The sequence below is a fragment of the Oncorhynchus keta genome, chromosome 35 (genome assembly GCF_023373465.1).
Source record: "Oncorhynchus keta strain PuntledgeMale-10-30-2019 chromosome 35, Oket_V2, whole genome shotgun sequence".
Classification (NCBI taxonomy): domain Eukaryota; kingdom Metazoa; phylum Chordata; class Actinopteri; order Salmoniformes; family Salmonidae; genus Oncorhynchus; species Oncorhynchus keta.
In genome coordinates, this window is record NC_068455.1 from 33,043,700 (window position 1) to 33,068,666 (window position 24,967).

General features: G+C 42.1%; 1 protein-coding gene across 3 annotated transcripts in view; it reads right to left on the reverse strand.

Moving 5' to 3' along the window:
* Positions 1–12,872: 12,872 nt before the first annotated feature.
* LOC118368378 (1-phosphatidylinositol 4,5-bisphosphate phosphodiesterase beta-2-like) overlaps positions 12,873–24,967 on the reverse strand; it is a 27,027-nt gene continuing 14,932 nt past the window's right edge. For all 3 annotated transcript variants that reach the window (XM_035752428.2, XM_035752427.2, XM_035752426.2), the window contains exons 24-32: positions 24,859–24,946; positions 24,227–24,733; positions 22,512–22,695; positions 21,397–21,538; positions 20,578–20,642; positions 18,607–18,666; positions 17,616–17,673; positions 16,622–16,705; positions 12,873–15,683 (exon numbers count right to left, since the gene is read on the reverse strand). In XM_035752428.2, coding sequence (XP_035608321.1) covers positions 15,513–15,683; positions 16,622–16,705; positions 17,616–17,673; positions 18,607–18,666; positions 20,578–20,642; positions 21,397–21,538; positions 22,512–22,695; positions 24,227–24,733; positions 24,859–24,946 — 1,359 coding nt within the window. In that variant the 3' untranslated portion in view covers positions 12,873–15,512. The remainder of the gene's footprint in view (positions 15,684–16,621; positions 16,706–17,615; positions 17,674–18,606; positions 18,667–20,577; positions 20,643–21,396; positions 21,539–22,511; positions 22,696–24,226; positions 24,734–24,858; positions 24,947–24,967) is intronic.

A 24,967-nucleotide genomic window follows, 5' to 3' on the forward strand; every position in this document is an offset into this window, starting at 1 on the left:
GTGATAGTGGGCAGAACTAGCAAGGAGCTGGGCAGAGCCAAGCACAAGCTTGCTAGATCCTATTGGTTCATTTTAGCATATATTTGCATATTTCCAGTAGGGAAATATGCACTCCTTCTAAACCAGGTATGCTCAAGCTTCTTTGACGTGAGATCTACTTTGCCAGCCTGATGAGATCTACCAGTCTCTCGAGGTAGGTTGATACACAAAGCGCTGATAAGTTGAGAGCACATCTTCTTATGTTGGTATACTTCTCCTCTAGCAGTAGCTCCCAGAACTCTTCCTTCATCTCAGTGGCTGCCCTGGATTTCAGCTGAATGTCAATTTGAAGGGTGAGAATTTCAGTTTCTGCTATAGTTGCGTCCAACTGAAAAAGTGATCCCATTTTGGAGGCAATGACTTCCACATTTATGTCTGTGACAAATGGAAAGAACATATAAGTGGCAATAGGCTCAAATGATGCAAAGGCAGTAAAGCGACTGTCAAACTCAGATAAGATGCTCTGGACTTGCACCATGTAACGTGCACTGTCAAGCTGTGCTGTATCCTTGCCATGACGTTCAAGTTCTGAATGCATGTGTTGAAAGAAGTGCAGGTCCTCACATTGCAGCTTTCTTGTGAGCAGTTGTAGTTTGCATTTAAAAGTGTTCACAGAGCTGATCTTGTCGATGACATGTTTGCCTTTTCCTTGCAGCTCTACATTCAATTCATTAAGCATGTAAATTAGGTCAGTGAGAAAAGCTAAATCCAGGAGCCACTGTGTGTCCTCTAGCTGTGCATATTCTGCACAACTCACTGAATCTCCCTAAAAATGTACCTCGGCTCAGCCACCGCACATCTGTGTGCAGCAGCAGGTCTGTGTGCTCCGCTTCAGTCTCTTCTAAGTGAGCGTGAAATAGCCTCCACTGTAGGCTTCTTGCTCGAATAGAACACACAATCTTCATTGCAACATCCATCACCCCTTTCATGTTTAACATCTTCCCGCACAAAGCTTGCTGATGTATTACGCAGTGATAACTAAGAAAGTCAGGGAAAGAATCATCCCGTTTGCACAATGCAACGAACCCACTAATGCGGCCTACCATAGCAGATGCCTGATAGTGCAATTTCATTATTCCAATATGTTTTCATTAATTGAATTCACTAGTCTATTTTATGAGAATTTGTAAGATTCTTATTTGCATAAAATAGACAGAGACCAGTCTTATCAAAAATAGATCATATTATTTATTCTCGGAGCGCGGTGCCATGTAACCACGAACAACAGTTTATATACAAAATATGACGTCATAGGTTATAAAATATTATTTCTCCCAACAGTTCAAAAGTTCATTCGAGATAAACCTTCTGAAGTTTTCATCCATCACCATTCAGCAGACAGTTCCAGCTAATGGAAAACCTAAGAAAACACACACTGCCTTATCTAAACATCCCAGAGCTAAGTTGAGTCAGTTCAACCATAGGTTAAGCAGGTGATGCACCTGGTAATGAAAACATAGCTCCACTGGCAGAGAACCTGGAAAATTTGACAAACAATGTTAGCCTACAGACAACATTTGAAAGCAAGGTAAAAACTAAATGGCATTGTATATTATGTTGTGCTTAACTGTCTAGTAACACTGTAATTAATCTTGTAACAACATAGTAATTTAATGATTGCTTTGTTCTGGCATAGCAATGGAGTTCAGCATGTTGTTCAGCATGTTATTAGATGACAAACTGAAATTCTCGGGTACAACGTGATTTGAACCAACATTTCTCTGCTTTTTGGACAGCTTGGAATCATACCGTTCTTTTAAAATAGACACTTATTTTATTGAATCACTGAAGATTTCTAGTTGTTACAAAGACTCAAAGCTTGCTTGACAAATGTCTCTGACATTTCTTACCCTCTCTTTTTAAATCATCAACAGAATATTACTTTATGAGTATACTATTACTAAGCTACTATATGAAAACTGTAGGTTTTTTATGTTCATTGTATGGATGTTTTTTAGTTCCACATCAGTCCATTCCACGTCAGTCCATTTCCATTTGATCTCACCTAAGATCTGCACCTGCCAATCTTATACTAATTGGTTTCAAACCAGGGGTTGGAAACGGTTCAGGGAACAGAACTGAAAACCAGAAAATAACAAAAATGTTCAAGGAACAGCATCAGAACCGGGAACGAAAGTGATCTATACTGTTCCAGAACAGAACCATGATTTTAAAAGCATGGGAACCGGTTAATAACGTTCTTTTACATTCTGGGCATTTTTTCCCATCCCACAAAAAAAATGCAACAAAGCGCCTATACAAAGCCCTCACTCTGTCACTCAGAAACTTATTCCAGTGGCTTCCTACCAGCTGAAAATCTTTGCCAGTGTGTGTGGGTACAAGCATTACAAGGATGATGCAGAAATCAGGGAGAGAGATTTTTATTTACAGAAGAATGGATTAACTCTTTCAATGTTAGTTAAGGATACTATAGTTATTGTGTTTCACATTGGATTTATTAACCTCTTGGAACACTAGGGGCAGTATTTCATTTTTGGATGAAAAAACGTTCCCGTTTTAAACAAGATATTTTGTCACGAAAAGATGCTCGACTATGCATATAATTGACAGCTTTGGAAAGAAAACACTCTGACGTTTCCAAAACTGCAAAGATATTATCTGTGAGTGCCACAGAACTGATGCTACAGGCGAAACCAAGATTAAACTTCAAACAGGAAATGAGCAAAAGTTTTGAGGCGCTGTTTTCCATTGTCTCCTTATATGGCTGTGAATGCGCCCTGGATGAGCCTACACGTTCTGCCGTTTCCCCAAGGTGTCTGCAGCATTGCGACGTGTTTGTAGGCATATCATTGGAAGATTGGCCATAAGAGACTACATTTACCAGGTGTCCGCCCGGTGTCCTTTGTCGAAATTGGTGCGTAATCTTCAGCTGCACGCATTCATCCATGTGATTCAGAGGAGAGAGGAGACTTCCACGAACGATATATCATCGAAGAGATATGTGAAAAACACCTTGAGGATTGATTCTAAACAACGTTTACCATGTTTCAGTCGATATTATGGAGTTAATTTGGAAAAAAGTTTGGCGTTTTGATGACTGAATTTTCTTTTTTTTTGGTAGCCAAACGTGATGAACAAAACGGAGCGATTTCTCCTACACAAAGAATCTTTCAGGACAAACTGAACATTTGCTATCTAACTGAGAGTCTCCTCATTGAAAACATCCGAAGTTCTTCAAAGGTAAATGATTTTATTTGAATGCTTTTCTTGTTTTTGTGAAAATGTTGCCCGCTGAATGCTAACGCTAAATGCTACGCTAGCTATCAATACTGTTACACAAATGCTTGTTTTGCTATGGTTGAAAAGCATATTTTGAAAATCTGAGATGACAGTGTTGTTAACAAAAGGCTAAGCTTGAGAGCTAATATATTTATATTTCATTTGCGATTTTCATGAATAGTTAACGTTGTGTTATGCTAATGAGCTTGCGGGATAATTACACTCCTTGATACAGGTTTTTTTCATAGCTAAACGTGATGAACAAAACAGAGCGATTTGTCCTAAACAAATAATATTTTGGGAAATTCAGATACTGTAGCTAACTCATGTCATAACAAGATACCCAGAACTTCAAGCCAAGCCTCCACCCGCTCTCACTCTCTCCCGCAAAATTTCAGTCGCATCTCACGCCCTACACTTGTCTGTCCAATGCATGTAAACAAACTATTGCTTGCCTGTTCCATATAGCAAGCTCCTCAATCCACAATGATTGTTGAAGTGGTTTATTGTTGAGCTAAATGTAAAAAAAAAAAAATCTTTCAAAGGTTTAAAAGGAACCGAAAGGAAAAATATAAAGCAGTATTGTAGAACTCCAGACCGGGACCACATATTGAGTGTCTTGGTCTTGTCTTGGTGCCAGATACATTTTTACTCCTAATTTCTTTGTCCCAATTTCCTTGACTCGCTGGTAGGGAAGAGTAGGGGAAATGTTGGAAAGTTGCCCGCTCGCTAGTAGTAAAGGTGAAACGGGGAAATTGTAACAGTCTTCATATCTATCTATATCTATCTATTTATATCTATCTATCTATCTATAGACATGTTTGCACAGTGGCGAACCTATTGGACCTAGGCCTCCAGTGTGTGACAGGCTCGTGATGCTGAAAGGACAGCAACCACAATACCAGCGCGCTCATGTAGGAGAGTGCACTTTTTGTAAAACACAAAGGGCCAGTGGTGTAGTGGAGGCTATACGCAGGTATATACGCAAGCCTTATACCCACTTTTATTTTCAGTGGGCATTGCCTATAATCCCATATGTTGTGTATCAAAGTAGTATGGTGGAGGTATACGATTTATTAATGATGTAGTACAATAGAGAAATCATGCACAAAGTATCCTACACAATCGCAAAGCACATAAAATATATTAACATGTGTGCAGCACACATACCTGTAGCCTAGTTTCAGCGGAATTTAATCTGCAGACAGTAAGAGCGCTGTCATGTCTTTGGCTATGCCGGATTAAGTGATAAGACATGCTATTCTATAAAATAATTTCTTCGTAATTAATATCACCTGATTGAGCTAATCATGTAAATGTAATTACCTAGAGAGTCGGGCACCACGAAAAAAACATTTATCCAGCTGTTATCTTCCGAATAAACTCATAAAGACCGAGTAATATTTTACATCAATAGCAGTCAATATTAATCCTCATCCTAATTCAGTCTCATCTGAAAATTGTAAAGTCTTGGTTATCTGCACGAACCCTGGCTAACAATGTGAATCAGCAATACAATAGTGGGTTTAATTATTTATTTTTCTAAATACCTAACTAATCACACAGAATTACACATACACATAATTAAATCATAACTTGATTACAAATTATGTCATAATGGAAAACGTCCCTGGCGGGCGGAACAGATATGACAGCTTGTTACACAAAGGAAAAGGGCTGGATTTGAGTGAAAGAGAGGGAAGACTGAGGGACACCGGGAGAAGCTGTGCTATCGTAAATACAGTATCTGATGCATTCTAAATTACTGCCCATTTGGAAAAGGAAAATGCAATAAATATTTACTCTGAGCTGCGCTTCGGTAGGTTGGTGGTAGATGGAAGGCCGTGTTGCCAAAACGAGTCCTTCGAAGAATGTCTCTGGTTGTCAATTGTATACGTTGTAGTAACGTCGTTGGGTGATAGACGGGGTACTCTGTCTGCTCCTTCCTAACCCTCGTTGCATCTGCTGTTGCTAACTCAATGGCTAGGAGGTATCACACCTGTAGTGAATAAGAGTTCAAAGTTCATACCATTCGCAACCAAAGCTCACGCTAATGTTGGCTTCGTTCTGTATTTATTATCTGAACCATTCTGACATAGGACCGTTGTCCTACATCCTCGGAACAGGAGGTTATATTGTCATCAAGGGATTATATAGGAAGGGAGAGGAGGGCGTGTTTGAAAGGTTTTATAGCCCATGTCCCTTCACAGGGGCGGGCCACTGATTGAGCAGAGCCCTGTCTTATGAAAACCCAAATCTCACATTTTAGAAGCTAAAATTACATTTCATCCCATCAAGAATAATTTAATATTCAATCATTTAAATTGAACAACAATTCCATGTGAATCCGATAACTCTGATGTGTAGACTTTCCACTGTAGAGTTTATGTCATCTTATCATTGGTGAGAATGTCTCAGATGACAACCGAACTGACAACATATTCATTAAGTACCACCGCATATGTTCCATTGGTCGGATTACCAGAATATAGTTCATTTCCCCCCACTTTCTGATGTTCCCAGAATCTCTATGTTAACCAAGGGTTTTGCAAATGTAACCTCCGTAGGGTAGAGAGAGGAAAAAGGGGGGAAGAGGTATTTATGACTGTCATAAACCTATCCCCCAGGCCAACATCATGACAGCGCTCAGCTCTCAACTGGTTGTCACAAGAAGCAGCTCAGACGAATGACGTAGGTAGCCGGTAAGTAGGAAAGACGTTTCAATAGATGATATCTACCAGTAAATACTAACTAAGGCAACAATTAGTATGCAAGCCAGGTATTGAAAAAGTGTGGTCCTTAGGTCTTGGTTAGTTGGCTATTTGCAATGTCCAATTCAGTCATCATGCGCTGCTTGCATAAACATTTCTAAAGGCGTTCCACCAAAAAACTTCTGATTAAATGTTGACTGCAATGTAGGCCTACCTGACAGAATGATATAATGCTGATTTGTATCAATGGGGAGGGCATTTGTTTTGCTAAAATTAAGGGCGACGACCCCCCCCCAAAAAAAAAAAAAAAAAAAAAAAATGTCTACTGATGTGGTTTAGCATTGTTGCCATTTTTTTAAATAAAAAATATTTCAAATCTAAAAAATCTCTTGGAAATCATAGTGTTTTTTCACACAGGACGCCTTTATTCACACAGGACCCACTTCTCCAGGCCCGGCTACACCACTGCATAGGGCTGATGGAAAGACAGTAGTCCATTCACATAATAAGCCAGTAGGTCCCAATCACAAGAATACAAAAACACAACCATTAGGCTAAGCATTTCCCAAACAAAATGTACAACTATTACTTCCCATTTCAAAAAAAACATTTCACGTTTAGCACAGCTGATCTAAAGTTTAAATGCAACAATGTTTCACACAGAAGTTATTTTCAAAGAGATGGCTAACAACAGCATGCGAGCTGCAAAAAAAACACAGTTCCACTCACCAGATGATGATAATTTTAAACGTAACTTCTTGTTGAAAGTTAGTCTTCAAAAGGGAGAAGCTAACAAATTAGCAACAACATCCTCTTCAATAACACCTGCTGCTACAGCAGCTGCAAACTAGCCTACAACAAAAGCTAGCTAGCTAGACCGTGGGAAAACTACTGCTCGCTATTGCACAGTGACCTGTTGGCCTTCGAGCTGTTGGTCAATGTGAATGGTTGATTCCCCTGTCACTCCAAAATGTTGCCCTAATGCAGTTGAATGGCAGATGCCTTCTGTCAAGCTTCTGATGACCTAGCCAATGGCTGACTTAGCTAGGTAGATTTATCTTCCCAGAGACCACCAAAGAAAAATCCTGATTGGATCTTTTTTTCACTTGTGTTAACTTTTTCCTTTCTAACAAAAACTGAAGAGATTAAATCAGAACATCATTGAAAATATTAATATCATTATTATTATTTATATTATTTTAGAATTCCTTAGCCCTTCTCTGAAGGTGTAGAAGGCCCTCATTGTTCACCACTGTGTTTGGGTTAATAATAATGTGTGGCTCTATTTTCCCCCAGCATTCATTTTTCACTATTCTGAATGTCTAAAGAATCCATATGTTGTTCTGAAATATGAACACAGAAATACTGGACATTTTGAACTGTAATTATGGTGATGATTTGACAAAATATACAATCATGGTATTGAATTGGACTCTCATTTTTCTGGTCTCAGTCTTGACTCGGTCTCGGACCTGTCGTCCCCTCCCGGTCTAGGTCTTGACTCTGCCTTTGTGTAACTGTTGTTGTTTTGCCATGCTCTTGCTCTCTCTAAACTCATGCAGCGATAGCTATTCAGCTCACTGTGAGTCATGGACCCATTTAAGAAGAATCTTGGAGCCATTATGGTGGTATTACTAGGCAACAGTGTTTTTTCAGATGGTGCAGCGAGGCAGAGGTAGGGCAGAATGAATCACCTGGGCAGGTCTGAAGGGAAATATTACAGGGGAAGGAGTTGCCTGGCAAACAAGAGGGAGGGCATTAGGGTTCAAGCCCGAGGTGGGACCAAGTCACTCTTTTTTGAGTCACAAGTAAAGTTTGTATTTTCCACTTTAAAATTAGAGACTTGATTTGCCTTAATGAAAAAATAATCAAGCTCAACAAAAAATGTCAGTTAATTATAATCCACATAATAATTCACATTTCCTGTTGGTGCATGATTATTTTCCTGCTGTAGCAAATTGGCTCAAATTAAGATCCTACCTCTGTACAACCAAGTACAGTCTCAAGTCACGTGACTCATGTCCACATCTCTGATTCACGGAGCTTCTCTGATGGAGCCTGGGTAAGGAGGGAATAGAGGAGGAGGAGGAGGAGGAGGAGGAGGAGGATGAGGAGGAGAAAGATTGAGGAAAACTGGCTTTGTCAAACCACACGTGTTAGTGGAAGGTTTGGCGGGATAATGAATGAGTCAGTTCGCCCCTCACAGTCCGCCAACATAGACCCTCTTATGGACCCTTAGCATTAATTTGTTATAACTAGAGGAGATGGACCTGTTGAATCCACCTTTTCAATACACCTTGGGTTGTACATTTGATTGGACTCTTGAAAACCTGTGGTATCCTTGGCCTATGAATGTCTACCCTTTTGTGTAGGATGGTTTAGGATGCTCATATCCCTCTCCAGCCCACACATAGTGTTGTTCATAACCCACCCCTTCTCAGCCCACACAGGCTAGCTGAGTATCTTAGAGAACAGGAGAGAGGAGACGTCCACCTGCTGTCTTGTCCTTTACTCTTTCCATCTCTCTTTTGATCTTTGTTTTGAGCTCTCTCTCTCATTCAGACTCATTTCCTATATGCTTTATTTATTCATCATACTACCCATCTATTCTTTATCATTTCAGTCAACTGAAATGACCATGTCAAAGCTGACTCTTTTTTTTCATTCTTCTTTTCCCTGCCTACTTTTCCTCTCGTCACTCTCTTTTCTCGTTCTCTCCTGGTCAATTTCACACTCTCTCATCATGTACAGAGCAATATAATCTAAACATAATCACAAGCACCACAGATGATTTGATTCTGATTGATTCTTAAAAGGGAGGTGCATTTCCAGCAAAGGAATGTATTTGTCCCGTAGTTGTTGATCACCAAAGGGATTGATTGTTACGCCTGTCTTTTTTCTAATCTAAGCGGAGTGCTGTGTTCCCTGGACAGTGAGCTGTCCACAGTGATGACCGGAGAGCATGCTCCCTGCATGGGGCCTTCCCTCTCTAGCTGGTGGGTGAGAAGCTGCTGGCCCTTATGTAACATTATGATAGTAGTGACTCAAGACTGAGTGGTATCACATGTTCAGCAGTGTGTGAGGGGACAGTAATCTCAGGCACAAGCTGTCCTGAGCAAATGGCCTGTGGACACTGACATCCTCATTTTTAACATTTCAAAGCATTAGAAGATGGGAGCGATCCAACTGGAGAATGGAACTTCCAACCTTCTGAACCTGAAGTTCATTTAACTTTTATTTAACTAGGCAAGTCAGTTAAGAACAAATTCTTATTTATAATGACGGCCTACCCCGCCCAAACCCTAACGACGCTGGGCCAATTGTGCACTGCCCTATGGGACTCACAATCACAGCCAGTTGTGATACACCCTGGAATCGAACCAGGGTCTGTAGTGATGTCTCTAGCACTGAGATGCAGTGCCTTAGACTGCTTTGCCACTCTGGAGACCCAGTAAGCACATTAGCTACAGTCCCTTGGAAGTGCTCATAGGTGCAGATTCCGACTTGAGAAATGTATGTCTTTCCTAGCACTTCTCATTAGATGGAATTCAGACATACATTATGCAGGTGCGTAATGGGCTTTGCAGGAATGGTTCCCTTGCGCACTCTGAATACATTTAATTCAACTGCTGAAAACCCTCCCACTTGCTGTCCAACAGATTTTCTTGTGGAGTTTTCATTCAATAGGGTTTTCAGTACATTTATCTTAAGCCATCTCTTTAAATATGACATACCTTCAATTTAAATTTTGAGAACAGAATACATCGAGAACAGGTTCAGAATATAGGGATCAATGATGTACATATTCGTCTCCGAATATGATTGAGTTGGAGGCGTACATGGCCACCAGTCATGGGTGAACAGGAAGTACAGGAGGAGGCTGAGCACGCACCCTGGTGGGGCCCCTGTGTTGAGGATCAGCGAACTGGAGGTGTTGTTTCCTACCTTCACCACTGGGGGTGGCCCGTCAGGAAGTCCAGGACCCAATTGCAAAGGCTGGGGTTGAGACTCAGGGCCTCAAGCTTAATGATGATCTTGGAGGGTACTATGGTGTTGAATGCCGAGCTATAGTCAATGAACAACATTCTTACATAGGTATTCCTCTTGTCCAGATGGGATAGGGTAGTGAGTAATGCAATGGCAATTGCATCTTCTGTGGATGTATCGGGGCGGTAAGCAAATTGAAGGGGGTCTATGGTGTCATGTAAGGTGGAGGTGATATGATCCTTAACTATCCTCTCAAAGCACTTCATGATGACAGAAGTGAGTGCCACGGGGCGATAGTCATTTAGTTCAGTTAGCTTTGCTTTCTTGGGAACAGGAACAATGGTGGTCATCGTGAAGCAAGTGGGGGCAGCAGACTGGGATAGGGAGAGATTGAATATTTCTGTAAACACTCCAGCCAGCTGGTCTGCGCATCTTCTGAGGACGCGGCAAGGGATGCTGTCTGGGCCGGCAGCCTTGCGAGGGTTAACACGCAGTCCTTGGTAGTGGGCCGCACTGTGTTTTCCTCAAAGCAGGCAAAGAAGATGTTTAGCTTGTCCAGAAGCAAGACGATGTCTCATGCCTGAGCTGTTGAATTGCGAATCAACTTAGTCTCTATACTGATATTTTGCCTGTTTGATTGACTACACAAATTTTATTCAGCATATTCCCAGTCACCTTGCTATGGGTAAATGCAGTGGTTCGCGCTTTCAGTTTTTCGCTAATGCTGCCATCTATCCATGGTTTCTGGTTAGGGTAGGTTTTAATAGTCCCAGTGGGTACAACATCTCTTATACACTTCCTGATAAACTCAGTCACCATATCCGTGTGTTCGTCGATGTTATTCTCAGAGACTACCCAGAACATATCCCAGTCCGCGTGATCAAAACAATCTTGAAGCGTGGGATTCTGATTGGTCAGAACAGTGTTGAATAGTCCTTAGCACAGGTACTTCCTGTTTGAGTTTCTGCCTATTTGAAGGGAGGAGCAAAATGGAGTCATGATCAGAAAGGGAGGGTGGGGGAGGAGCTGAGTAGCAGTGGTCTAATATTTTCTCAGAGCGAGTGCTACAGTCAATGTGTTGGTAGAACTTCAGTAGCGTTTTCCTCAAATTTGATTTGTTAAAATCCCCAGCTACAACAAATGCGGCCTCAGGATATGTGGTTCCCAGTTTGCATAAAGTCCAGTGAAGTTCTTTGAGGGCCGTCGTGGTAATGGATTGAGGGGGAATATACACAGCTTTGACTATAACCAAAGAGAATTCTCTTGGGAAGTAATACGGTCGTCATTTGATTGTGAGGTATTCTAGGTCGGTTGAACAAAAGGACTTGAGTGTCTGTATGTTATCACAATCACACCATGAGTGGTGAATAATGAAACATACACCCCGGCCTTTCTTCTTCCCAGGGAATTCTTTATTCCTGTCGGCACGATGTACTGAGAACACAGCTGGCTGTATGGACAAAGACAGTATATCCCGAGAGAGCCATGTTTCAGTGAAACAGAGTATGTTACGATCCCTGATGTCTCTCTGGAAGGAGATTCTCGCCTTGAGCTTGTCCACTTCATTATCCAGAGACGGAACATTAGCGAGTAATATACTCGGAAGCAATGGATGGTGTGCGTGCCTCCTGAGTCGGACTAGATGTCCACTCCAAATACCTCTTCTCTACCGGTGGTGTTTTGGATCAGCCTCTGGAATTAGTTCAATTGCCCTGGGGGGTATGAACAAAGGATCCAATTCGGGAAAGTTGTATTCCCGGTTGTAATGCCGGTGAGTTATGTCCAAAAGTTTTTTCCGGCTGTATGTAATAACACAAAACATTTCTTGGGCTAATAATGTCAGAAATAACACACAAAAAGAAAACACTGCAAAGTTGCTTACAGTAGGAGCTAGAAGCAAAGCTGCCTTATCTGTCGACGTCAACTTGCTTGTTTAAGCTATGTTTTACATAGCATTACTTTCTGTAATTATACATTAATACATTACTTTCTGTAATTATGTAGAACAGCATTAGGCCACAGACTCTATGTGAAGGTCTGATAAACGAGTCCCCATGCACTTTTAAAAACCTTTTAGTCATTACGCAGATTCTCTTATCCAGAGTGACTTACAGTTAGTGCATTCATCTTAAGGTAGCTTTTTTATGTAACATTGTCTTAAAGCTCTCTCCCTCATCTAACAACCACTGTGGATGAATGTCTCAACTCCTCAGCTCTTGACAACGTATTCCCAAATGTCTCGTGTGACACTCGCACTTTCCACATGCCTCTGTCATCGCCTCGCTTTTGTGGGAATGAATCAGCGATTTAGGGCTTTGAAATCGTAACAGACAGATACAAAGAGCATTGCAATTGTGTGTAATTATGAATGAGTAAGACCATTGTCTGCCAGATTGATGGCCATCATGGGCAGACAGAGTTACAGCAAAAGATCTGCCAGCGCCCGAATGTCGGGTTTCTTTGTATTGAAAGTAGAGAGAGAGACGGAGGCACTCTGGTAATAGGAACCAGGCTTCACATGTGTCATTGCCTTCACTCACATGCCCACCACCATCAAACAGCATTGGATCTGCTTCAAAACAAAAGAGCCAGTGAGCTCAAATAGCCTAGTGCCTTTGCATGCTTTACTAAATTGCTTCTCCCTTGTCTTCACTGTGTCTATCATTCAGATGCACTCAGTTCACTCAGTGGACATGCTGCTGATGATTCACCCTGTATATGCTTGTCATTAGGGTACAAATATATTCCAGTATACAAACAAGCACACTCACATAGATCTACATGCTCATATACACTCACACACGGACACACACACAAACGCGGACACACACACACTCATATACACACACACACACACACAAACACAATGAAACAAACAAGCAGTGTGACTGAAAGTTTATTATCAGAAGGTATATATATAACCATAAACTCTGAAAACAACTGTCTTATATAAACATGCAGTAAATACAGTGCCTTTGGAAAGTATTCAGACCCCTTGACTTTTTACACATTTTGGTACGTTACAGCCTTATTCTAACATGGATTAAATGGGAAAAAATCCTCCGCAATCTTCACACAATACCCCATAATGAAAAAGTGAAGTATATTAAACCTTAAAAACAGAAATACATTATTTACATAAGTATTCAGACCCTTTGCTAAGAGACTTGAAACTGAGCTCAGGTGCAACCTGTTTCCATTGATCATCTTTGAGATGTTTCTACAACTTGATTGGAGTCCACCTGTGGTAAATTCAATTTATTGGACATGAAAATCACACACCTGTCTATATAAGGTCCCACCGTTGACAGTGCATGTCAGAGCAAAAACCAAGCCATGAGGTCAAAGGAATTGTGCGTAGTGTGCCGAGACAGGATTGTGTTTCGAGGCACAGATCAGGGGAAGGGTACCAAAAGATTTCTGCAGCATTGAAAGTCCCCAAGAACACAGTGGCCTCAGTCATTCTTAAATGGAAGAAGTTTGGAACCACCAAGACTCTTCCTAGAGCTGGCCACCCGGCCAAACTAAGCAATCGGGGGAGAAGTGCCTTGGTCAGGGAGGTGACCAAGAACCCGATGGTCACCCTGACAGAGCTCCAGAGTTCCTCTGTGGAGATGGGAGAACCTTCCAGAAGGACAACTATCTCTGCAGCACTCCACCAATGAAGCCTTTATGGTAGAGTGGCCAGATGGAAGCCACTCCTAAATAAAAGGCCATGACAGCCCGCTTGGAGTTTGCCAAAAGGCACCTACAGACTCTCAGACCAAGAGAAACAAGATTCTCTGGTCTGATGAAACTAAGGTTGAACTCATTGGCCTGAATGCTAAGTATCAAGTCTGGAGGAAACCTCGCACCATCCCTACAGTGAAGCATGGGGCTGGCAGAATCATGCTGTAGAGATGTTTTTCAGCGGCAGGGACTGGGAGACTAGTCAAGATCGAGGCAAAGATTAACAGAAAAAAATACAGATGAAAACCTGCTCCAGAGTTCTCAGGACCTCAGACTGGGGCGAAGGTTCACCTACCAACAGGACAACGACCTACTGTAATCACACAGCCAAGACAACGCAGGAGTGGCTTCGGGACAAGTCTCTGAATGTCCTTAAGAGGCCCAGCCAGAGCCTGGACTTAAACCTGATCGAACATTTCTGGAGAGACCTGAAAATAGCTGCGCAGCGATGCTCTCCATCCAACCTGACAGAACTTGAGAGGATCTGCAGAGAAGAATGTGAGAAACTCCCCAAAACAGGTGTGCCAAGCTCATAGCGTCATACCCAAGAAGACTCGAAGCTGTAATCGCTGCTAAAGGTGCTTCATCAAAGTACTGAGTAAAGGGTCTGAATACTTATGTAAATATCATATTTTTAATAAATGAGCAAAAATGTATAAAAAACTGTTTTTGCTTTGCCAATATGTGTAGATTGGCTGGGGAAAAAGGCTGTAACCTAACAAAATGTGGAAAAAGTCAAGGGGTCTGAATACTTCCCGAAAGCACTGTAATCCATAATGCAGATAAAGTTCCTTTAGTGACATAATTAAGTACGAAATTGTAATTTAATAAACACATAAATAGATAACATCACTGCTACCAACCACACAGACGCTGGTAAAGATAGTCTCCCATAGTGAGAGTAAGTCTATCTAGAATATAACTGACACAAAGCCAGCATCATGGCCTACTCCTCTGTTCTGATAACAGTTTAAACTTCTACCTTTCCTTTATTTAAAGTTTATCAGCAAATTACAAACACAAAATTGATTTTGTGCTCCCATGTACATAAAGCCAATCTCTGAAATGTGTGGGGGAGTATCAAATTAATAAAGCCCAGTCCAATTGAACTGTGACAGACTGACTTATCCACTCGATTCAAGTAGACTGAGAGAAAGTCACTTCTCTCCACATTATACCTAATTCATCAATCTAATTGTCTCTTTCCTGTAGTCAAATGACGAAATCCCCCTCTAGTGACCTCATGGGTGGAATGTTGTTCATATTTTTCATAATTTCATAATTAATAAACATGAACATAATTTCAACGCAGAAAAAAACAGTTGCTATGTCAAACGGTTTTGTTATACTTCAGTCTTCTGTGATGTATATAAAGTGTAATATTCGGATGCAAACTCAAAATGTAATACATCTCTGACATGGTACAGGTGTCTTCTTTTTTTAAAGCCCATAATCATGTGTGTGAGGTGGTGCATCCTTAAGTTTCAAAGTAGATTTGTTGAAGAGAACCAAGAAACACTATGACCCTAATTTAGCCCACTGCAGTAAAAGGTTAAGCCAGAAAGAGAACCACTTGAGGCTGTGACCATATGACTTAAGTAGGAGGTAGAGAGGCATGTGTTCCTAATATCCCAAATGTGTACTGATCTCTATATTGACTCATTGATGAATCATTATCATTACAACTCATTGATAACTTTCCAATTTGTATCCCATACTGTAGTATCAACACCTCTAACATGTCACACCTGATGTTCTCAGATATCGACCACATACAGAGGAAAGGAGAAAGGTCCAGGAGCACGTCTACCCCAGGAAGACATTTCCATAGAAGCACACCCCATCCTGCTGCTTCTCCCCAGCCTGGTCTATCTGCTCAGGGAAGTGGGCCCCCACACACACGTTCACAGCCTCCCGCAGATCGACAGGAAGTGACCTAATCTTCTTCTCATACTCCGCCAGGGCCTCCTGATTGAGCTGCAGATAGGTGGAGGTGAGAGGTCAGAGAGAGCAGGAGAGAGGAAGAGGTGAGAGTTGAAAATGCCTCTATTTGCACTGTATAATTATCCTTTATAGATGTTATCCACAGGGCAAGGTGGATTCATCCATGTCTTTCATTTTGGACACATGGTCAACTGGAAAATCTACTGTGTAATCTATACGTTCATCAAACATCAATATCTGAACTCTACTGTATCTGACACAAGTTAGATTTAATCAAATGTGAGATTAGTCTACCAGTAGGCTTATAGGACCTGTTCTGTGTTCTTTCTGAAGACAGCAGACATCATGCATCATTACATGTGTTACGTCATTTACATATTGGGTGTTGATTGGCCTGGATGGACATTCTCTTAAAATAACATTTATGACAAGCGCCACTTTATACCCATGTATGCATACGGATACGTGTGGACAGGTGTGTATGTGCATGTACGTGTGCATTTGCATGTGTGTGTGCCAGACCTGGGTTCAAATACATGTGTATTTGATTATTTGTTATTTAAATACTTACTTTCTGTGTATTTTTGTATTTTCTAATTATGTGTCCCAAATCAATTACTTATATTGGAAGTATTTTTTCAAATAATTTCTAATAAATAGCAAACTATTTGAAAATGTTTTCAAATACTTGGTTAATATATTATTTCAAATACTCCTCGAACCTAGGTTCCAATGCATGGGACCATTTGTTTGTATTTGAAAATACTCTGTGAAATTGAGTATTTTCAAAAAGATGCCAATGCTTTCAAAGTGTATTTCCAAATACATTCCAATATTCAACTGCTTGTATTTTCAACCCCAAAAATGTCAATACTTACTTCAAAATATATGTGAAAGTCATTTAAGTCATTGAAATAGTATTTGAACCCAGGTCAGGTGTGTGTGTGTGTGTGTTTATTTGTTTACAGTACCTGATTGGCCATGCCTTTGATCTCATCCAGTGTGGCCGTTTGTCTCTTCACGAGAGCATCCTGCTGAGGACTGCTGTCTGTGGACTAGAAGAGTACAGTACCAACATGTCTATGAGAGCAGAGGCTTTGTATGGCTGTGTGTGTGTGCGCCGAGAAAGCGTAAATGCTTGAAGGACAGGAAGAGTATGAGAGAGAGACACAGAGAGAGAGATGAGGAGAGAGAGACAGTGTGAGGTATCTTGTACAGTAAACCCAGGAGGATCCAACCTGAGAGGAGATCAAAACTGTTGGGTCACAACAGATTGGGCCAATTCCATCAAGTGCTCTTTACGCTGTGAAACATTAGCTACAAGCTGGGTTGACCAAAGACGTTATCACATCATAACCCCTCTCAGAGACTCATGAAAGAGACAAAACATATGCTTTTAAACCCTCCTTCGTCGAGGTGTTCAGATCAACCTGGTTGAACTGGTGTGAAAGGAGCAGAGTAGAAGTGATGTGCTTGTGGACAGTTGGGATGACTCCTGATGAGCCAACATGGTAAACAGCTGAGGAGAGCAACACCACCTCTCTCTCAGTGAGTCATCTCTCCACTCTACATGTGCTCCGTCCTCTCTCTGAGGTGAGTGAGTGCTCTGCTCCTCACTCAACTCAATGCGTGTGTGTGTGTTCTTTTTTGTGTGAGAGAGCGAGAGAGCACATGCACGTGGGAGTGTGTGTAAACAGAGAGGGTGGTCATGTTAATGAATCAGACACTTTTGTGTACGGTACACTTCTGTAAAAGCTCTTTAGCTCAGTGTAACCATAGTTACTCTCCCAGTCTACCAGTAGATGGACAAATGAGAATGAAAACCATGTGAATTTCTCTATATGGATGTGGAAAGTACTGCATCAATTACAGAGACACGTGTACATCCAGGTGTTGCCATTAAAGCATAGACCTGAGACATCTATAATAGCCGGTTCTATTTTATTTCAAAAGGAATATACTTGCCACTGTATCAGTCTTTGCAGACTCCTCAGCCAGGTCCACGCTCATTGCCCTTTTCAGCCTAAGTATAGAGAAATATATATATATATATATATTATGTTACCATTAAACTATGTAGTCTATGTCTATGACAAAGTTGTTCCAACTCAGAACACAGCAGCACTCTGCCATGTGGAAGCAATTGTAGCTTTCCAACCTACATTTAAAGCTCTGTATACTCTGCATATTTCAAATACTCCTAGGACCTAGGTTCCAATGCATGGGCCATTTGTTTGAGATATCAGCTAATGTACGAAGGACTATATAAATACATTTGATTTGATTTTATATGAAAAGGTTTGGCATGGGCCCTCAAATCCACAAATAGTTATACAGCTGCACCCTTGAGAGCATCTTGACTGGCTGCATCACTGCTTGGTATGGCAACAGCACCTTCCTCAATCACATGACGCTACAGAGAATGGTGCGGACAGCCCAGCACATCACTGGGTCTGAGCTCCCTGCAATTCAGGACCTCTATACCAGGCGGTGTGAAAGGAAGGCACGGAAAATCATTAAAGACTCCAGCCACCAAAGCCATTGACTGCTCTCTCTGCTTCCACATGGCAAGCGGTACCGTTGCTGCCTAGTCACCTTACCCCTATACATATCTTACCCTAGCACCACCTATCCCTGCACATTGTAAATATGGTACTGGAACTGACCCTGTAAATAGCTTCTTACTTTCTTGTGTTCTTCTTATTTCTTATTTTTTAATTATTGTGCGTTTTTGTTTTACCTTATGTTACTTTTTATGTTATGGATTACTGCATTGTTGGGTTTTGAGTTAGCAAGAAAGGCATTTCACTGTACTTGTGCACGTGACATTAACACTTGAACCTTGAACCTTGAGCCCTGTACTGTTTGTACTGTACCAGTACATCGAACAATGACAGAATCAATGAGTAAAATGAGTGCCCTTTAATGTGGTTCCATTAGCACACATTCAGCTCACCTTGCCTTGTCTGAACCTGAGCGCTTTGACATCCCTTTCTTCTTTGCCTCCTTCGATTCACTTGGGGAGGAAACAGAGAGCGCACATCACTGGGTGTGATTTTAAGGCCATTCAAGTGAAAGCCTCACTCAGCCCATTACATGAAAACTCCCACTCAATAAAGCGTCTTATGCAGCCGGGCTGTGTGACCATGTTCCAGTTCATATTTTCTAAGTGAAAAAGGGTCAATAAAGTAGTCCAGTGTCTGTTTGATGAGTTAAAACAGAGGCTTTCTTATCCCTCATACTGCTGTTTGATCAACTGGTGGCTAATGGCAGGCATTAGATAACCATCTGCCAGCTGGGGAAACTGGATAACACTCACACACACTCTCTTTTCTCTCTCTCTCTCACACACACACACACACACACACACACACACACACACACACACACACACACACACACACACACACACACACACACACACACACACACACACACACACACACACACACACACACACACACACACACACACACACACACACACACACAGGGATATAGGCACAGTCTCTCTCTCATACACACATACTGTACACAAAAACCCACACACTTCAGACCAGCATAAACCGCCTGAGGTCCCTGAATAACCTGGTCCCTGAATAGCCTGGTCCCTGAGTTCCCCAAATAACCAGGTCCCCGAAGTCCCTGAATAGCTTGGTCCCTGAGGTCCCTGAATAACCTGGTCCCCAAGGTCCCTGAATAACCTGGTCCCCAAGGTCCCTGAATAACCTGGTCCCTGGGGTCCCTGAATAACCTGGTCCCTGAGGTCCCTGAATAACCTGGTCCCTGAGTTCCCTGAATAACCCGGTCCCTGAGGTCCCTGAATAACCTGGTCCCTGAGGTCCCTGAATAACCTGGTCCCTGAGGTCCCCGAATAACCTGGTCCCTGAGTTCCCTGAATAACCTGGTCCCTGAGGTCCCTGAATAACCTGGTCCCTGAGGTCCCTGAATAACCTGGTCCCCGAGGTCCCTGAATAGCCTGGTCCCTGAGGTCCCTGAATAACCTGGTCCCTGAGGTCCCTGAATAACCTAGTCCCTGAGGTCCCTGAATAACCTGGTCCCCGAGGTCCCTGAATAGCCTGGTCCCTGAGGTCCCTGAATAACCTGCAAGGATGGCTGAATCATTTATTACTTCAGTTATTTTCTTTGCAAAAGATCAAATACTTTCCCTGTCTAACACACACATGCAAGCACATGCTTTACACACACACACACACACACACACACACACACACACACACACACACACACACACACACACACACACACACACACACACACACACACACACACACACACACACACACACACACACACACACACACACACACATACAAGTAACTGCCTAAATAAAGGAAACACCAACATCAAGTGTTTTAATAGGGCATTGGGCCACCATGAGCCTCCAGGACAGCTTCAATTTGTCTTGGCATAGATTCTACAAGTGTCTGGAACTCTATTGGAGGGATGTGAAACCATTCTTCCAGGAGAAATTCCATCATTTGGTGTTTTGTTGATGGTGGTGGAAAACGGGGTCTCAGGCGCCGCTCCAGAATCTCCCATAAATGTTCAATTGGGTTGAGATCTGGTGACTGAGAAACACACACACACCCTTTAAACCCCCTATGCTCCTTGAGACCCATCTTTCATAGTCACTGAGATGACTTCTAGCCATGGAGGCCAAAATAATGGGGAACTGGGCATTGTTATACATGACCCGAAGCATGATGGGATGTTAATTGCTTAATTAACTCAGGAACCACACCTGTGTGGAAGCACCTGCTTTCAATATATGTTGTATTCCTAATTTACTCAAGTGTTTCCTTTATTTTGCCAGTTAGCTGTATACGTTCCTTATATTTGCTATATATCTAGAGATCCTGAATTTAGGAAGGCAGAAGGCTACTGTGATGTGTCTGTTGGCCCACCTCGCCAGAGTGTTGAGTTCACTGATGTGTCTCTCTGTGGCCATCTCCAACAGTTTGGCTAATCGCTGTCACACAGGAAACAGGATGCGTCAGTAACAATGTGGCAGCTCTACCAACAGCAAAACAGACCTAGTTGAAGTTACCCCTGAAATGTGTTAGAGATCTGATAAACAGCATGCAGTATATGCTGTTAAACTTCAGACATAAATAAACTACTGTAACACAACTTTTGCCATGCATTTCCATGCACTCTGAATGAATGTGATTCTGACTGTGACTCCGGCTGAATGTGATTCCGACTGTGACTCCGGCTGAATGTGATTCCGACTGTGACTCCTGCTGAATGTGATTCCGACTGTGACTCCGGCTGAATGTGATTCTGACTGTGACTCTGGCTGAGACCTGACTACGAGATGCTACTGTCACACACTCGATTGGCCTTCCGGGCCAGGGGAGTCTATTCCCTGAGTGGTGAGATCACAACCTGATTGACCTCTATCTGATGCAGATCCAGAGCTTATGCTAAGAGCACCCAAGAGCACCTGGCTGTGATGGATAATCAATACTGTGCTTACATGCCTGGCTCCCAGCCATCAGCTGAAGTCAGGAAGTGAGATTCACTCTGAGGTTAGTTAGGTGCATGGTGGTGGGGATTAAACATAATCTTACCTCAACTACTTATCCAGTACATAGATTAAATGTAAAAAGAAAGACATCCTTGAATAAGAGTATACAGTATGTTTATGCAAATAACTATAAATAATATCCTTAATATCAAACCGACTCTGGCAGGTAGAATTGGTCTGTACTTTACTGTACCTCAGTGGCATGCTGCTCCTTCCTCTTCTTCAGCTGATCACACTGCTCCACCCACAGAGCTTTGAGCTCCACCTGCAGCCTCTCCTTCTGCTCCATCACCCTCTCCACCCTGGGGCCGGGCTCTGCCGTTTCACCCCCTATCCTGGGGTACACAGTCAAAACGTCAGGGACCAGGCACTGGACATGAAATGACACTAGACGCTACAATAGAGTCTGTCTGCTGACCCCTGTAATACCCAGGGGTCTACCAGGGGCTCTACCAAGGAGCTCTACCAGGGGGCTCTGCACATCACTGCCTCACATGGAGGTCTGTTACTTCATCCCAGCAGTATGGCTAATCGCTGTTTTTTATTATCATGCTTTGCCATGTAGTATTGTATTGTGTTTTGTACTGATGTTTGTGTTTGTATTGTGCAAGGATCATTCGAAAAAGAGACTTGGTCTCAATATGACACCATGTTAAAATAAAGGTTCATAATAAAATAATAAATAAAGTACGATTGTAGGGCCAGGTTTTGTTTTTCCTGATAATCTGACCTGACCAGGGCCCCAAGTTTAACTGGTCAGGATACGAGGATAGGAAACACTGCTGTCCCTAGTATCAATAATGTGGTTGGCACTTTGACAGTGCATAATCATGGCTTTTCCAAGAAAGGTTACTGGGTAAGTCTCCCGAGTGGCACAGCGGTCTAAGGCACAGCATCTCAATGTAAGAGGTGTCACTCCAGTCCCTGGTTCAAATCCAGGCTTCATCACAACCGGCCCAGGGTCGTCCGGGTTTGGCCGGGGTAGGCCGTCAATGTAAATAATAATTTGTTCTTAACTGACTTAACTAACATGTTTTTATGTCTTTGCAAGTTAAAAACACATCTTCATAGAGGATATCATTATCCCTCCATTAATTGCTCTACCAAAAAAAACATTAAATAAAGAATATTCAACATTTCCCTGAAACTAATTATTATTGGTCTAAATATAATTATTGTTAATTAAACTGGCCAACAGAAAAGCAACTTGATTACATTTGGTGTGTCTGCCACCACCACCTAGTGGCTCAGAGGGGAATAAGATTAACACAAGGCTAAAAGAACATAAAAAAGACTGTATTCCATTACTCTTTTTTCTTCATGGAGTTCTTCTTCTTGAGGGCTTTGAAGGTGTCGCTGTATTTCTGGATCAACTCCTCCCCTTTCTTCTGGAACTTCTTCTCAAGCTCCTTCATGTCTTTCTCCTGTCTCTTGGTGACCTTCAGGAAACTCTTGTGCTGTAGTAGCTCCTCACATGGAACTGTGGCTGGCTCTAAAAGAGGAGAAGAGGAAAGGGGACAACATGGTTGGAGGTTGTCAGATTTTACACTGCTCCTATTTTTTCTGATATACAGTACCAGTCAAAAGTTTGGACTCACCTACTCAGGGTTTTTCTTTATTGTTACCATTTTCTACATTGTAGAATAATACCGAAGACATCAAAACTATGAAATAACACATATGGAAGTATCGTGTAGTAACCAAAAAATATATTTTACATTTGAGATTCTTCAAAGTAGCCACGCTTTGACTTGATGACAGGCTTGCACACTTTTGGCATTCTCTCAACCAGCTTCATGAGGTCGTCACCTGGAATGCATTTCAATTAACAGGCGTGCGTTGTTAAAGGTTAATTTGTGGAACTTCTTTCCTTCTTAATGCGTTTGAGCCAATCAGTTGTGTTGTAATAAATTAGGGGTGGTATACAGAATATAGCCCTATTTGGCAAAAGACAAAGTCCATATTATGGCAAGAACAGCTCAAATAAGCAAAGAGATATGACAGTCCATCATTACTTTAAGACATGAAGGTCAGTCAATGCGGAACATTTCAAGAATTCTTTAAGTTTCTTCAAGTGCAATCGCAAAAACCATCAAGCGCTATGATGAAACTGGCTCTCATGAGGACCATCACAGGAAAGGAAGACCCAGAGTTATCTCTGCTTTTATTTTGATTTAACCTTTTTTTTTACCTTTATTTTAACCAGGCAAGTCAGTTAAGAACACATTCTTATTTTCAATGACGGCCTGGGAACAGTGGGTTCACTGCCTGTTCAGGGGCAGAGCGACAGATTTGTACCTTGTCAGGTCAGGGGTTTGAACTCGCAACCTTCCGGTTACTTGTCCAACGCTCTAACCACTAGGCTACGCTGCCGCCCCTTTAACTATGCATGTCAGTTAAGAACAAGTTCTTGTTTATTCTTGTGCAGAGGATGAGTTCATTAGTTACCAGCCTCAGAAATTGGAGCCCAAATAAATGTTTCACTGAGTTCAAGTAACAGATACATCTCAACATCAACTGTTCAGAGGAGACCGCGAGAATCAAGTCTTCATGGTCGAATTGTTGCAAAGAAACCACTACTAAAGGACAACAATAAGAAGAAGAGACTTGCTTGGGCCAAGAAACACAAGCAATGGACATTAGACAGAGTGAAGGAAAAGCAGCCAACAAGTGCTCAGCATATGTGGGAACTCCTTCAAGACTATTGGAAAAGCATTCAAGGTGAAGCTGTTTGAGAGATTGCCAAGAGTGTGCAAAGCTGTCATTAAGGCAAAGGGTGGCTAGTTTGAGGAATCTAAAATCTCAAATATATTTGGATTTGTTTAACACTATTTTGCTTACTACATGATTCCATATGTGTTCTTTCATAGTTTTGATGTCTTAACTATTATTCTACAAGGTAGAACATAGTCCAAATGAAGAAAAACCCTTGAATGTGTAGGTGTCTCCAAACTTTTGACTGGTACTGTATGCATTTAATTTTTTTAAGTATATTCCGGACATAGAAGAGTCACTGGTGTTACCTTCATTGTCATCTGGAGGAGTGGAGTCCTCAGGTGCAGGATCGGATGAGCTGGGCTCAGATGGAGGGACAGGAGCTATAGCAGGGTCGGCAACAGGAGTGGACTCAACATCTGGATCAGGGGTAGGGACGACATTGGAGTTAACATCTAAGGTGGAGTCAACATTTGGGGTGGGGTCGACGTTACTGTTGGGGTCTGTACAGGTAGTAGAGTCAACCTTAGGGTCAGGGGTCAACTCTGTGGCTAGGGCAGCCTCTGGGTCCACATCAGGGGTGTTTGGGAGGGCCTCAGGCTCTGTAACGTGCTCTACACTCTGAATGGGGCCAACAACAGATGGCTGAATGATTGGAACTTGTTCAGCCTCCACACTGATGGTGTTTGCGGGAGACGGTGAGTCCATGTTGGGTTCAGGCTCTGGAGGGGCCTCTTCAGGAGTAGGCGGAGTATCCTGGGTACCAGGGGTAGAATCAGCTTCCTCCACTGGAGAGGGAGCTTTAGTCTCAGGCTCTAGTGAAACAGCATTGGCAAAGAGCTCAGTGAACTACAAAACAACATTACTTTTCACACACTTTGCACTCAAACTCTAGTGAATAGATAACTTGGCCCTACCAACAGGAAACAGCCTCCTTTACCTCTTTTTGTATATGTAGCCTTCTCTCCAACAGTCGGTATTACGTTAACAAGGGGCATCTCGTATGGGGAGATGTAGTCTGCAGATGACTGCGGGAACAGAACACAAGA